General features: G+C 45.3%; 1 protein-coding gene across 4 annotated transcripts in view; it reads left to right on the top strand.

The window, feature by feature from the left end:
• The first annotated feature begins 8,608 nt into the window (after positions 1–8,608).
• Positions 8,609–16,347, top strand: part of RUNX3 (RUNX family transcription factor 3) — a 117,304-nt gene continuing 109,565 nt past the window's right edge. Inside the window, exons 1-2 of one of the 4 annotated variants that reach the window (XM_037881867.2) lie at positions 8,609–9,400; positions 9,644–9,784. In XM_037881867.2, the coding sequence (XP_037737795.1) occupies positions 9,727–9,784 (58 nt within the window). In that variant the 5' untranslated portion in view covers positions 8,609–9,400; positions 9,644–9,726. Of the gene's footprint in view, positions 9,785–16,347 lie in introns of all 4 variants that reach the window. The other 3 variants (XM_027830195.3, XM_043532222.1, XM_043532221.1) reach the window with 3 other exon arrangements.

The raw sequence follows: 16,347 nt of genomic DNA, 5'->3' as shown, positions 1-16,347 counted from the left end.
GTGAAGGCAGAATTTGGTTCTTTCTATTTCCAGCAGGGCCTGTAATTCGCCCTGAGCCAAGAAGTCCCCAGAACGGAAGGAGCAATTTCATCTTCACTGAATATCCTCCTAACATCTTCGCTGAGCACAGTGGTCAGCTTCATATTTTCTCCAACCTCCACATAAATATCTGTGGGCTGCATTATGATCTGCTGGGGTTAGTTCTGGCTCGGCACTGCCTGCCTTATATGGCTTGTCAGATGGGCACTACATGCTTGGCTCGTTTGTTTAACCCTTTCGGTGGTCAGGGTGCACCGCCATTGTCACTATTCTTAAAAATCACGTACAGCCCCTAAAATGACACGGTGCTTTATAAATGTATAGTGAGACCCGGGCAAAGGGCCGGCATTCCGAGGCAGGTAAGGCCAACAGATATGGGAGAAATATTCCAGGAAAGGGGCAGCATGGGGAATTCATAGCAAGAGAAGGAGGTAGGAAGGATTATTTTAAAAGTGTGTGTGTGGGGGGGGTGGCTTTGAAGGTGGGGAGGCTGGTGAGCAAGAACAGGGAACTGTTCCAATGTAGTGGGCCACATGAGAGCTAGAAAGGAACCTCAGGCAGAGAATTCGAAGCGAGAGGGGACAGAGGAGGGAAGGAAGGCTGAAAGTGAAACTGATGTAGAGGTGTTCTCTTGCCCCCTGTTCTTTCCTTTGTGACTGTTCCTTGCTAACCCTGCCCTCCTTGCAGGGCCTATCCTCTTATAGGATCTTTTTTTCCCCCATCATGCTTTTCTCAGGCTGGGCCTTTAAATAGGGCAGAGCCAAACCTGCACGGCCCTAAAACTCCCTTTTGCACCTGGCTGCTGCTTGCAGCACCTTCGTCCTTTGCAGTGGGTGAGCGCTCTCGGTTCCAGGCCCGGCTTCCTTCTCCGGGGGCTGAGGAGATGGCATAGCCTCCTAGGGTGATTCTGGGGAGCCTCCAATGGGGTGCTGGGGAGATAGAATTGGATGTGGCAGGAGACGTCATGAGGAGTTTATCAGCAGAAGGAGATCGATAGAGCTCACCCAATAGACCTGCCTGTAGGGGTGGTTTGTGGAATCATAGATTGCAAGGCGACAGGGGACCCCTGTTGTCAGCTGAGTGTGCACAACACAGGCCATAGTGTGGGCAGGTGGGTGAGAGGCAAAAGCAAACCAAGGGAAGAGACGACTGCCCTGGGGAGAGGCTGGCTGGTCATGTACATTGTTGTCACATGTACACTGTTGTCCCCCTCAGCATGGGAGTGGATCGTGTGGAGGGCCAATTTGGGGGGGGAGTGAGAAGACAAAGGCTGAGGGGGGAGTCTGAAGGAGGAGGGCCAGCGAGCATGTGGGGGTAGGGCGGGGCGGAGTGAGCCTGTTTCATGGATCCACCGACGGTTGTTGGTGATACGTCATCTGAATTAACCACGTAGGGGAGAAATTCACCGGCGTGCAGAGGGCCAGCTCCCTCTGCCTGCGCGGTCACCAAGCCAGGACTAGGCCGATGGCCCATTGCCACTCTCTTGTGCTGCCACCCTACCTTCAGGGCTGAGGGGGAATTCCTCCATACGGCAATAAGGGAAAACCTGTCTTTTGACTATACAAATGTCCCCCTTTAATATATTTGTCCCTTCGTTTTGCCATGTCTCCATTACAGGCCACATTCCGGCTGTGCCTTAAAAAACCTGTAGACCCACCCAAAGCCACCTTTCCAAAACGGGGGTGAAGGAACATGCCCTAATAGTGGATGCCATCGAACCTTGACACAGGTAACCCACCCCCCCTCACCCCCTGGTATTGAAAAATAGCCCGACCCTCTCAGGGAGAAGAGCTTCACAGAGAACACCTCCCGGTACAAGCTTTCTGTGAGGCTTCATGTGATGATTGCAATATAAAGGGCACGACAGATGCATCTCCTGTCTGTTTCCTCAATAACAATAATAATTAATAATCTGTTTTGGTAGCACACAGACGCTCCAGCTGAGCAGGCTGGGGGGGGATATGAACACAGAGAGACAGTCCCTGTGCCCAAGAGCATATAATCTCAATCAGCAGTGCCCAACCTACGGCCAACGGGCCGTTCATGGCTCACCAGGGCATTTGATAAGGCCTGCGGCTTGCTTCATCACAATGTACTGGTGGCCGATTCATTAGCGTTTTGCCGTCATGTTGTCATCTTTTTAGCTTACCCAAGTGTATAAGTAGAGAACACTGTACAAAGAAACAACCTATCTAAATAAATACGAAACAAGCTGAACTTAAAATATAAATCAGTACAGGTGACTTTAAATCTTATTAAAATATGTAGAATCTCTTTGGCCCCCACAAGGTTGTGCTTAAGTTTATGTGGCCCTCCTGTGTAATAAGGTTGGGCACCAGGGGCTAAACGGCCAAGATAGACACAAGGTGGGTAGGAAAACAGAGGAAGTGACTTGCCCAAGGTCACATGGGACGAGAACACAGGTCTTCTGATGCTCAGGCCAGTGCCGACTCAGCTAGCCCATACTCATCGCTACTGTTGGGACTCCCCATCTGAGACAGGTCCAGCTGCCACACGCTCGCTGGCAGTAGTAATGCATTCTGATCCCTACCCCTCACCACAGCCTTTGCCGACTTCACCCTATTTGACGCTGCCAGCGTCCTCCCAGTCTGCTTTGCCCCTCTGTGTGTTCAGCTGGATGTCTTCAGGGGCAAAGCACGGCCTCATTGCGATGGGTCCATCGCCAGTTCACAAAAGCAGCGCGGCGGTACTAATAAGCCACGTCCAACTTCCTGAGCTCTTCATTGGCATGAGCCGGGGAACGTACAAAGAGGACCAAGTCCCAGAATTCAGCTCTTTGGTTCCACCCACTCCACTCCCTGCAGAAACACAGGCCCAGAGGAAGGCTCCTCTGGCTCTCTTGTGGATGGAGATGAGCGAACATGCTGCAGAGCTGGCCCTAACACACAGACACGCCACCGTGCTCTGCTAGACCTGACTCCTCTCCACTCGTGGAAGCAGGGGTGGGAGCGCATGGCCTAGCGTTTGTCTCATGTTTAGAGTTAGTGGTTTCCTGTGGCGCACTGGGTCTGATGGCAGCCTCGCCAAACTGCCTGCTTCTGAGCTGCCCTGCAGCAGCCTGTGACTTGACTTGCCTGGTTTTCTGACAGGACGACATTGTTCTGTTTTTTTGCTCGGCGGAGGAGAATGCATAAAAAATTGCTTCTTCCAGACAGCCCGCTCCTGAAGGGCAATGTCAGCTCTTTAAAGGCTGCGTGCAGCCTGTGGGTAACTGCAGACCTCCAAGAGGCTGCGGGGTTCTCTTCAGATCTCCCCTCCCCCCAGGGAAGGTGGTTTTTTCAGTGTGTGAATGGGGCTAGAGCTGGTAAATGCAGCTCGGTGATGCACAAAGTATAAGTGAGGGCAGAGAACAGGGGCCTTTGCATCTTTTCCTGCTGCCAGCAATCGATAGGCTTGTGCAATTGGTTTTCCAAAGTCGGCTTGTTGTTATTTTTATTTGTATAATCGTAGCCCCTAGGAGCCCCAGTCATGGACCGTTTGTGCTAGGGGCTGTACAAATACAGATCAAAAAACTGTCCCAGCCCCACAGGCTACCATCTCCAAATGCATTCGCTGGTTTTGAGGGTTTTTGGGGCTCCAACTTTTGTAACACCAGAAAGGGGCCTGATCTGAAGCCTACTGGACAACTTGGAAACATTTGACTTCACCGGGCTTAGGATCCAACACGTTTCAAAGGTGGGGAGCATCCAGGGTTCCACCTGAAGTAAGTGGGACTGGGGGGTGCCCAGCATTTCTCAAAATCAGCTTCAGTTTGGGTCAAATATCTGTGGCCTCGGTGACTGGAATACAGTGCAGCTATTTAATGGGTTCAACTAAAAACAAATGCAGATCCCTTTTCATCCGAGTCTCCCAGAAGTGTTTAAAATCTCAAACTGTGTGTCCACTAATGAAGATAGCTGTAGCAATCTTCTGAGGAGCAATCCTAGAGGAGCTATTACTGAATATTCATATTGCAACAGCATCCAGAGAGATTAATCAGAAGTGGGACCCCATGGTCCTATGCACTGAACCAACACCTGTGAGACGTGGTCTCTGGCCTGAAGAAATGTGCTCATGTAGGAGTATATAATATCTATATAGCTAGACGTATCTCTCTCTATTGGGTGAGTTGTTTGATCTAACAGTTATTAGCATGGACATCTATAACTGGTTTTTTTTAAATACACCCATTCCACCAGACTTTGGGCACATGTACATACCCTTAATGATGGCTGAGTCTCAAACCAAAAATCCAATTTAAAACAAAGGAATAATTTTAGATTCTTTTGTACTTTTTATGAGCTCACCGTTTTACCCAATTTTGGCTCCATTTCACTTCACAGCTCCTAAGCTAACAACCTCCTCCCCCACCCAACCGTTCATAAACTGATCTAATACTTTTTTGTCTTCTAAAGTTTGTCAGAAGTTCTTAGAATGTGGGATAGGTGCTTCATATTTCCATGTGTAAATAGTCATAAATAAATAAAATATATCACCCTATCCATTACACACTCATAGATGCATATGAATGTACATAATGAAATGCAATGCCTAAACTAGTTGTTAATTTCCTTGAAACACACTGTAAGCTTCTGGTACAGTATATAGATAACACATGGAATACCCATCAATTTCTAGACCACATAATGAGCCCTTGCATTTGACTGCATGAACAAAATTGGAGTATTTAGATTTAGAGACACACCCATGGGAAAAATGCAGCAATTTAAAGCAGGGGGAATTTTATCATAAAGAAAACAGCTGGGGATAATTTCAGAGATGAGTATAACAAGGAAAGCACTCAGGGGCAGGAGCCTTGGCTACACTTAGGTTGCTTTGCACCACTGCTGGAGCAAAGCAATTGTAAAGCCAACTTATCTGTGCCCCGGGAGGATTAACGCAGTGCAGAGTAGAGTAAACCTGGGGTAGCAGCTTCTGCTCCACCTTGGCTGGTGAGTTAGGGGGTGTGGCCCGGGAAAAGGAGGTGTGACCACTTTTCTCTGCACTTATGTGATCCCCAGCTGGCCTAATGACCTTAGGGGACATTTGTAGTTGGTGTAAATCCAAGCAGCTGCGTCAGGGGTCCAGCCCGGCATACAAGGATCAGGGATAAGGAAGGGGACTTAAGTCATCTCTGCTCCTTGTCTCCACTTTCTAAATTGCACTGTGTGCTCCGTGGGCAGGGTTTTCCAGAGTGCTCCTCCTTGGCCTAACTCTGCTTTCCATGAATTCAGTGGTTTTGAAAGTCACAGTCCTTTTTCCTCAATGAAGGATGGGGCCAAGGAATCAAAAAATAGCATAAAATCTGAATGATATCATGGCACATGTTCATGCCACGTACTTTTAGTCTTGCTGTGTCAAACATGAAAAATGTTGCACTATAGGAAAAATAAGTCTATTATCCACCTTTTGCACGTGCATCAATGACTTCAGTAGGATCAAGGCATGTGTAGAGAGAGGAGACGAAATCCCTGCTTTATAAAGCGGGGCAAGATTTGAGGAATCTTCTGTCCCCTCCAGTTCACCATAGACCCTGACGTAAGCCCTGTCAAAGGACTCATGAAAATGGCCAGTGGTCCTGGAGCTTTGCACACTTATAGCACTGCAGGGCCAGCCGGCAACACGCAATGTGGAGAAGTGGGGTCTCGGAAAAGGGGAGCGTGTTGACACTGTGGTCTGAGAAGATACAAGGCGATACATTGTCCTTACTCCACAGGCCCTGCAGGTGATGGCTTGCATTGAACCTTTTAAAAGCTCATTTGATATTTCCCCCTTCCTTTTGTGTTGCAAAACGATCAGCATACCTTCCCCTCCCCGCAACATTGTGTTATCACCCTGGAGACAGAGGTTCTTTTAGTTAGTCAGAAACGGATCAGGCACTGGCTGCTGTCAGAAGATGAGATATTGGACTAGATGGACCATTGGTCTGACCGAGTATGGCCACTTTTATGAAGGGCAAACAGAGTCCCAGGGTTTTGAGCCACAGTAAATGAGATCAACTCTTACACATCTCAGTATTAATATTCCGGGAGTCCGTAATGTCTAATACGTCCAATACCGCGGCACTCTTATGTGAAAGCCAAGACTGGGGCCCGCAGGTACACGCAGCAAAATGTGGTGAACGCCGGACTGTATAAATGCTGTTAGATCACACTTGTATGCCCTGGAAATACCACAAACCTTGGTACTTTTTGCCTGCAGATTTCATTCAGGCTTAATTTACTATGAGTTTCACTTCCTCAAATGCCTTTTTTTGGAAGAAAAATCTCTCCGCGTTTTAGTTAGTCACTTCTATACCTATAGGGCCCCAATGAAACTAATTCTTAACCTGACATGATAGTGAGTAGGTCTCTGCAAAAAACACACAGAGAAGGGATAATATTTGAATGGTGATTATCATCAGGACATGATCACATGTGCCCACCAGATAACACTGCGGACTATAGGCATAATACCAGCCTTGCGTCAACTTGGTTCTAGAAACTAATGATGACTCAGAAAAATAAAGGGCCAAATTCTGTTCTCATGTAAGGCCCAAACTAAAACCTCTTTCAAGCCAACAGCAAAACCCCCATTGACTTCATTGGGCCTTGGACCAGACTCCTAGACTGGGATAAATATGGAGGAAATCCATCGGTTTCAACAGAGTTACTGTGAATTTAGTATACCAGTGTAGTGGAGAACCAAATTTGACCCAATGGGATTTTTGCCTGATTACAGAGAGCAGAATCTGACGTGAATGGAGTTACTCTGGATTTACACTGCTGCCAGTGAGAACAGAATCTGGTTAACATTGACTAACTGACCACTAACATGGAGGGACCTAATAACCAATTGGGAATACCTGAAGGGTGTAAACACTAAGAAGAAACAGGAAATATTAAGGTTGGTACAAGGGGCCTTTGTCTGGGTGTGTACAGTGGGGACATTACTGGAAACCAGTAATAATATGGGGGATTAACTGAGGGCAAAGAGGAGAGCATGAGAGGGAAATTTAGGTTCAATATCAGGAAGTTTCCTGACCCTGAGAACAGTTAAAGTGGGATGATCTTCCAAGGGAAGTGAGTAGAATCATAGACATCTAGGGCAGGAAGAGACCTTGAGAGGTCATGTCGTACATCCCACCATGCTGAGGCAGGACCAAGTACACCTAGACCGTTCTTGACAGGTGTTTGTCTAACCAGTTCTTGATGGGGATTCCACAACCCCCTGGGAAGGCTATTCCAGAGCTTAACTACCCTCATAATTGGAAAGCTTTTCCTAATATCTAACCTCAATCTCCCTTGCTGCTGAGTAAGCCCATTACCTCTTGTCCTGCCTTCACTGGACAGTGAGTGCAATCGATCACCATTTTCTTGGTAACAACCCTTAACATATCTGAAGACTGTTATCAGGTCCCCGCGCAGTTCAAGCACTTGTGGTAGTTAAAAATCGTGCTGTTCAAAGGATTGGGAAATGGACTGTAGGCACCAATCGGACACTGGCAAGGGAGTGAACTAGATGACCTAAGATTGGTCTTTCTCATCTCTGATTTCTAGGATTCTCTGGGCGGAATTTCGAAGTGATGTGTCATTACTTCAATTTGCGGGGGGGTGTGTGTGTTTTTCACCTTTGGCGTGGGCATGTGTATTGGGCCAAATCCTCAATAACTACTCACACGAGTCAATACTACTCACTGTGAGTGAGGAAAAAGGTAAGCCCAAAACTTACGAGTGTAAGTGGAAAATTAGTTATTGGTAAGGTAGTAGCTCTTAAGAGTCCCAGTCAGGAACCAGGCCCCCTTGCACTATTCAAACACAGAACTAGAAGACGGTCCCTGTCCCAAAGAGCTTATAATGTAAATCTAAGACAAGAGATACCAGATGGATACAGACAGACCGACACTGGAGCACAGGGAAACTGTGAGACAATATTGGTCAGCATGACTGGCGGTGGTCTCCGTGTACCAGCTGCCTCATTGTTGTCAAATTTTCTGTAGGCATCAAGGCAAAGGAGAGTTTTAAGGAGGGATTTGAAGGCCTTGCAGATGTTGACGCTACCAGTTCAGAAGGATCTTTAAGTTATATTTTTACAAATAACGCTGCACCATCTAGTGCCACAGGATTTTATGCAGAACTTCCCTGGGAAACCATTGGGGAAGTTTGCTTAAAATGTGATGGCCCAACGTGCATCTCCCAGGAATGTTGTGAGGTTTATTTCCTGACCAGGGGAAATTTACCCCTTGGAGAAGGCCAATATAGAGTCTATGTCCCATTTAAGCCTTATTTTGAGGGCCATGTAGCCAGATCCTCAAAGGTATGTAGGCACCTAAAGATGAAGATAGGCACCTAGTGGGATTTCAAAAAGGACCAAAGTGGGTTGGGCACCAAATCTGCTTCGATGCCTAAATACCTTTGAAAATCTAGTCCTTTGCACATACCCACCCGCAGATATCAAAGCATTGTCATTAATAATCAGCTGGTGGCTATTACTCCTGAAAAACAAGGTGCCAGTCCCCACTGTTTTACCCAGGCAACACTCACATTGACCCCAATGAATAAGCACTACTCAGCATGAGCAAAGGCTTCAGACTCAGGAGCCTGCAAGTTTGATGGCCTTCTCCTCCCTGGAATGCGATTCTGCACCTTTAAAGAATGATGGATGGCTGTAGTTCCTCCTCTTCAGCTAGCAGTGTTTATTCTGCAGCATGTGCTTTGTGTCTTGCTTAATACTAATTCACATAAAATCCCAGTGAAGAAGAGCCACCCATCTACACATATGGAAATAGTCTCGACACGCAGTAACAATAATCATCCAAGAGAGCTGGGAGTTAGAAAGCTATGAACAGCTAAAAATTATGATACAGACAAGTGGTAAATGTGGGAGAAAAGGCAGTTAAAAGGAGAAAACCACTGAATGTAAATGGGCTATTACTTCAATCAACCAATTAGAAATCTGAAGTCTCTCTTCTGTCTCTTCTAGGGCAACAATATAATTAATTAAAAGGAAATGTCTGAATGCGTCTAAGTTCTGCTTCTGTATGTCATTCACCATAGGGTCCGGGAGAGTCAACCAGGCCTCCCATGAACTAATAAATATAAACCATAAAAAAAAAAAAAAAAAGAAGAAGCCACAAAGATGTTTCATGCCCCGTTGACATCACGGGTCAGCTGACTCTCCTCTTCCACTCAGTGAATGACTAGCTGGAGTCTTTTCTGTCTCAGAACCGGGGTTGAGTTAACACTCTTTCAGGCCTCATAGGCGACCACAGAACCACAAGCAAACTGCAATCTCCAATTTAGAAGAGTACCTGTACCTCAGCGAGGAGGTTTTTCCCCCCCACCCCAGTTGTTAACACCAGCTGTATTTTTGTCTGTCTAGGGTAAGTTCCATTCATTCATTCATTTTGCTCTCCATACCTTACGCCGCCCTCTGTCTATCTCTTTGCAAACCCTGTTTTCTTCCCCCCCTTTCGTACTAATGATCCAGCGTGCATATGCTTCTGTTGAAAACCTTGTGGCTAAGCATTCCTGTGGCACGGCAAAGCCAGATTCTTGGTTACAAACAGGCACTTAGCTTCCTTGTGGATTTCTCTCTCTCTCTCTCTCTCTCTTTTGTATTTCAGTTCAAACTTATTTTTTCAAGACTAGCGGGGGGAATATAAACAAACCACAAGGACTGGCTGAGGAATCATCTTGGGCTGGGGTCATGGCTTCCAACAGCATCTTTGACTCGTTTGCAACCTATTCGCCCACCTTCCTCCGTGGTGAGTAGAACCCTTGTTTTCATCTCCTTCAAGGCAGGAAACGTTGTTGTTTGTCGCTGAGGAGCGGCCTATTTTAATAACGTCGCTGGCACATCTTCAGTTGCATGCTAGCTGCTCACACAGGGGGGCTGTCATGGAATGAGTTTTCTGTTGTGCGTGTGACCCAGGCTTAGAGCACTCCATTGCTGTGTGAAATGATGAGCTTCTGGATCTTCTCGGCTCTTCTGTCCAGGCCCTGCCTTTTCCTTCAGGGTGACTTTTTCACACGGTTGTTGACTCACCAGGCGTGGCATGAAATCGGTTGTAGGACCATGAACATTAACTGAGTGGTAATTTGTCCAGAGGGCATTACTTGGTGCTAGATATATGCTATATTTCTTTCAGTCCTACTCTGCCTGCATAGCCCCATGTGAGCCAAAGTAGCTAGTATCCAGGCACTGTGGGGATGGATGCCTTAGAATAGGCATAACCAGCAGGTGAAAGGAAAGAACTTAAGTCATCAGGTAAGAACTGCAAAAGTTAATAGCACTCAACATTTTCCATTTCTAAGGGGGAAGCTAGCTTTCCAGGGCACAAGAGGGTTTGAGGATGGTTGCTTTAAAGGTAGGCTTGAAAGACTTTGCTATAGTGTGTGTGAGCATCTAGTGTTTCACTGTTGAAAGGCACTTCAGAAATGTAATTGCTTTGGACAAAGTTTATTGCACCTACTCTTTCTGCTCCAACCCTGCAGCAAATGCACAAAGATGAGACTTTATATCTTCCTGTTATCACAGAGGAACCTTACACTTCTGACATTCAGCATGGATGTTTAGCTCCGTCCTAGAGCATAGCTGAATTGGGTCTTGTTTACAGAGAGCAAACGTCGGATCATTTTCCGCTCTCTTTTTTTTCTGTATCGATATAAACTGGGGACCACAACTGAGTTGAAAGCTATACTAGGCCACACAATGAACGTTTTATTTGTAAATTTCAGTACTAACATCCAAAAGAGTCTGGTTTCAGAGTAGCAGCCGTGTTAGTCTGTATCCGCAAAAAGAAAAGGAGGACTTGTGGCACCTTAGAGACTAACAAATTTATCTGAGCATAAGCTTTCGTGAGCTACAGCTCACTTCATCGGATGCATGCAGTGGAAAATACAGTGGGAAGATTTTATATACACAGAGAACATGAAACAATGAGTGTTACCGTGCAGACTGTAACAAGAGTGATTATGTAAGGTGAGCTATTACCAGCAAAAGAGTCAGAGTGTGAAAACTGTTGCTTGAATCTGAGTGCTCTCACTTCATTTTTACTCAGCACTTTTGCCTGCGTAAAAATAAAGCACAGCGCCTAGGGTTTGACCCAATGAATTTAAAAACTAGACTGCATTTATGTTTTGTTGTATGGGGAAGGCACCTTTTTCTGCAGTGCATCAGTGTGGAAGCAGGCTCCAGAATACCATTCTGTCGCTCTGTTACTTGGGAGAATACTGCAAACTGGGACTGTGCCATTTTTTCAACCTATTGGTGCAGAGGGACCACCTCGTGCTCTGTGACATATTGCTAAAATCGGGGGTGTTTCTCAGCGTTACCTGCTTTTGTAAATCCAGTAAACTGCACAAAATCAATTTGTGCTATTGCAAGTCCTGTTGTCTGGGAGGCTGGTTACAGAATACTTTAAAAACGCAACTCATCAGGACATAAAGAATGTGCAGATGGTCTTCTCGCTGACTTATTTTGAACTGGGGAGCTTGGCATGTTCTCAGTTCTAAAACATTTGAATGAAAACCAGGATGGACTCGATCTCTCATTTCTTGCGCAATCCAAATAATCCCTCATTAATTCCCTGAGAGTTGAAGACGCCTCAGGAATGCAGGATTAGACCTTAACATTAGAGTACTACAGGTATGCCAGAACACTGTAACTTGTGGGGGTTTGTTGGATTTTTTTGTACTTGTTTTGTAGCTGTATTTCCAAAACAAGATAAAACATTCAAGCTGATTCCTAAGAAAAAGCATAAAAAAAAAAAGAATTCTCAAATAGCAACTTAACACAATATACTGAAACTAAATGGATGAAAGAAAACGGTGTCAAAATCAATCAACTTGATACCCATCTACTAAAATGATTGGGGATAAATCTTAAGTTGAATGTTATCTAGAATTAGCAAAATACTACAGAAGTTACTGGACCATATCAGGGTTTTACCAGTTGTCAGAGACCAGAATTTGGCATAGTCCTTCAACAATCCAAAAGGTTACATGATATTAAATGGATTAACGTGATTAAATCTGTCCCAGTACATTTACTGTATTTGAATTTTCTTCTGAGCGGAGTGTGTTGGAAAGTGAGAATAATGAGCCAAATTCTATTTTTAGTTACATTGGTGTAAATCCAAAGTAGTTTCCTTGACCTCAGCAGAGTTACTCAGGATTTACAATGGTGTAAATGAGAATGGAACCTAGTCCAAGGTTGGCACTTATCAAAGTACTGGGGTACAGTGTGAATATTCAGCAATAAATACAGTAGATCTTTATATCCTCCGCTATGAGATGGTGTCATTATGCATCCTTTGTACTCCACAGAGCTAATTAAAGGCAGTCCTATGGCAAGAAAATAAGAGAAGTTTATAAAAAACATTTGCACAGTTCTTTTTAATCTGTGCTTTTCCCGCCACAAGCCAGATGAAGAAATGCTGAGGATCGGTCATAAAAAAAAAAGAGAGACAGAAATATCACATCTTGAATTCAATTTCCATACAAATAGGAACTTATAAAAGTAATAAACATTTCTGTTTCAGACATAATTTTATTAAAAGGGGGGAGAGAAAAAAGATTACACTGAAGATGAAGAATAGCTAAATTGGGAAACATTTGTTTATAATTAGGACAAGAAATCCTTGTTTCTTTAAGAGATTAGATGTGTCTTTTCCAGTGCAGTTGGGTGCATAGCTGGATCTGGGTGATTAGTGTTTTCATTTGAATTCCAAATAGCTTTCTGATTCAACTACATTCATACTGTGATTGCTTTTCTGTGCCTGTCCATGCAAATGGCTATTTGTTTGCACAAATATTTAAGGAATGAAACAAACAAATCCAAAAGCTATTCACTCTTCAGACTGGAAATGCTTCCCCCCCTCCTTTTTTGCAGTATTTTTCACTTACCCAATCATGAAGCAGAAGCAATGCCATGTGATTTAGGATAACCAATCACAATCCAAGTAACTGGCAGAAGCTGAAATGTAATTGCATAAAGTGAACAATTTTGGATATAAAATCTAATTTAGAAAAATGGGCTGTTTGAGGGGAATTTGAGACCAGAGAACGACTGACTATATAGGAGAAACTCTTTGCCTACAAATAATTCTCCGAGCTCTTCACATAAATGCAGAGTGAAATGTAATGAAGGTGCAGAACACTCCTACAAAGTCGGAGAATGCCTCACTCTTGCTTAGAAGGGAGGAGTACGCATGTAGGAGAGATACAGCCAAATTTTCATAAGTGTCCTGGTGCCAAGATCCTCAAATGCCCACTGATTTCAATAGGTGTTAGGCTCTTACATACCTCTGAGCATCTGAGCCTCAGCTCCCACACAGTCACCAAAATAAGTGACACGTTGGGCTATCTTGAAAATCTGACCAATACTACAGGGCCAAATTCTGCTCCTAAATTTGCTGATTTAAGTTGGGAGTGACCCCACTGATGTCTAGTGCTTAATGCTTCATTCCTGCACACCATGAATAATCAAAGCTCCCAGTGAAACAAGGGAAGGTGAGGGCATACGGGGAAGATTGGATTTCTTCGCCCCCGCAGATACATTCTCTTCCGTAGGCGTCACATGATCACAGAGTATTTTCTATGTCTTCCGTGAAGAAGAGAAGTTATTGAACTGTGCTGGAGGGAATCTTTCTCCAATCTATGTTACTCATCAAGGCCGTTGACACTGAGGACTATGGCTGTTTGCAAGAACTGTTGCCCACTGTAATTTGCTCTTGAAACTGCTTGAAGTAGAGCCATTAGGTCAGGCTTGACAAAGCCCTGGCTGGGATGATTTAGTTGGGGATTGGTCCTGCTTTGAGCAGGGGGTTGGACTAGATGACCTCCTGAGGTCCCTTCCAACCCTGATATCCTATGATTCTATCCCGTTGGCAGCTCAATCTACCTCTCTGAGCATAGCTCATCCAACCACAAACGTCACATTCATTAACCTAACTTGTGTCATGCCAGCCAAGGCTTGAGAAATGATCACCTGGGCCTAATTTCTTCCCAAGCACCCTCAACTCCACAGGAACTTCAATGGAATTAGTGCCCACCGGGCAGTTTAAATATAGACAGCGAAACGGGTCATAAGCAATCGTCCATGAGGCCGGCAAAACTCCATTGCTTCACAGAGACGGGTCTTAAAGGTAGTCAATTTCACTCTATCCTTAATCAGACCTTTCACTGGAGACCCAATTGGGAAGGGAGCTTAGAGAGATGGAATGAAATTACCTGGGTTGAAATTGGGCCAGGGCAGGGGGTTTAGCACCCCTGCTGTTTCAAAAAATACAGTGGGATCTTTAAGGGCCACAAGGACACTAGCAGACACATCCTCATCCCCAGTGCTTTAATTTGGTGAGGATGGTTTTGCCAGACTCCAACTTTTCACCTGAAAAAGGATAAACTTTCTCCCCTAATTCAAATATTACCCCTAGCACCCTGCTGGTCAGGTACTGTCTCACTGAGGAGATTCTCTCTTGCTGAGCTGTGTGGTCTAGTAGCTGGGACTCCTCACTAGAACTGAGGAGACCTGGGTTCTATTCTTGGCTCTGCCCCATGCTGTGCGGCTGGTCACTTCATCTCCTATGTCTTGCCTATTTACTTGTAGGAGGCAGGGACTGTCTCTTTCTGTGTGTTTGTACAGTACCTCATGGCTCTGGTCTCCATTGGGGTCTCTCAGTATTTCCATGCTCCTAATTATTAATGGTAACTGACACCTCATCCTGGAGATGTTGCTTATAGGTCTCCCATCCAAGTACTTAACTAGCCTAACTTGTGAAATAGGATTTACAGAAGCTGGCATGACTGCAGCACACACGAAATTGTAGTATACGAGAAGTCCTTATGGATACTTTAAAACAGGTGCTTGAGGCCAGAGTTTGCCTGCGGTTGCTCGTGAGTGCTGACTTCAAGGATGTCAGGAATGTGCTTATTCACGCTGTTTCTTCTTAGCTCACAAAATTGTCAGTAGCTCTACGTATTATTGAACCAATGGCTGCCTGCCATCCTTGGCTTCCAAGCCGCCCAGCTCCGAGCATGGTATCCCTGCAGCATGCTGTGTTGCAAGCCATCTAGGATGATCCTGAATTCACGAACAGGCTTGGGTTTCCGATCACTGACATTTTATATTTTTCCAGTAAATGCCACTTGGGCCCCGTAAATCTAGTAACGCAAAGGAGTGGCTTGTCAAACACTTCCATCTGTACGTTTCCCAGTGAAAAGAAAATCATGATTTTTCTTTCCATCATCATCCACAGCTGCGACATGCCCCCAGTGAGTCTACTACGTCTCAGCAACATATTGTGGCTTACCTTGGTTTCTTCTACACCGCAGGCCCAGTCCTACTGCTTTTCCCCGGGAAACTCTCTATGACTTCAGTTTCAATGGGAGGTCTGCCTGTGTGAGGAAGGCAGATAGGGTCCTCTGCTGGGAGTTTAAGGCTGGGTTTTATCTACGCAACCAAACCTATGCAAAATTTCAACATTAGCTGAGACAACGTGGTCTAGTGGGTAGGGCCTTAGAAGAGTTGGGTCCTACTCCCTGCTCAGCCATTAATCTTGCATAAGACATTTCTCCATTCTGCGCCTCTGTTTCTCTTCCCACCTGTGTCTATTTATATTGCCAGATCTTCAGGGCAGGGATGTGTTTTACTTTATGTATGTACATCACCTAGCACAATGGGACCATGATCTAGGGAGAGGCCTCTAGCTGCTACTGTCATATGAATAAGACTCATCAGTGGCGCCGTACAACAGAGCTCTTAAAAATACAGCAGCCAACAAGAGGGAGGCAGGGATCAGGAGATGAGGGTGCAATTTTCAAACTTCCTGTTTGACCTTGGCAAGTTCCTTAATAATCTCTCTGGGCTTTAGTTCCCCGTCTGCAAAATGGGCCTAATACTGACTGAGCTTGTAGGGATGTTCTGATGCTAAATAGGTACCTAGATAGACACAGAGCTTAAAGCAGAGAAGAAATGCAGGACTACAGGAGTCACAGCATGATATTCGGTACAGAGAACTTCCCACTCTAAGACTGTTGCATCCATCTCCTTGGACCATCTCCTGGTCAAATGGGAAGGTCCGCTCTGATTAACTCCCTAGGCTAGGACAACTCTTTACAACCAGGGCACGCCCCAAACCAGAAGATAACGCATGCCACCTTTCACCCCGTCTCCATCTCCAGTGATATTTCTCACGCTGCATTCCTAGTTTATGTGGCTCTGGTTTTCCAGAGACTTACAAGTCCTACCCACCCTCTACAGTATTATCCATTAAAATGTCCTGTCTAACCTGGGAGAAGTGGAACACCCTCCATGAGCCAGCGCTTG

Source organism: Chelonia mydas, chromosome 19, assembly GCF_015237465.2.
Source record: "Chelonia mydas isolate rCheMyd1 chromosome 19, rCheMyd1.pri.v2, whole genome shotgun sequence".
Lineage (NCBI taxonomy): Eukaryota > Metazoa > Chordata > Testudines > Cheloniidae > Chelonia > Chelonia mydas.
Note: the sequence above shows the minus strand (reverse complement) of the source record. Positions and strands in the feature narration are given on the sequence as shown.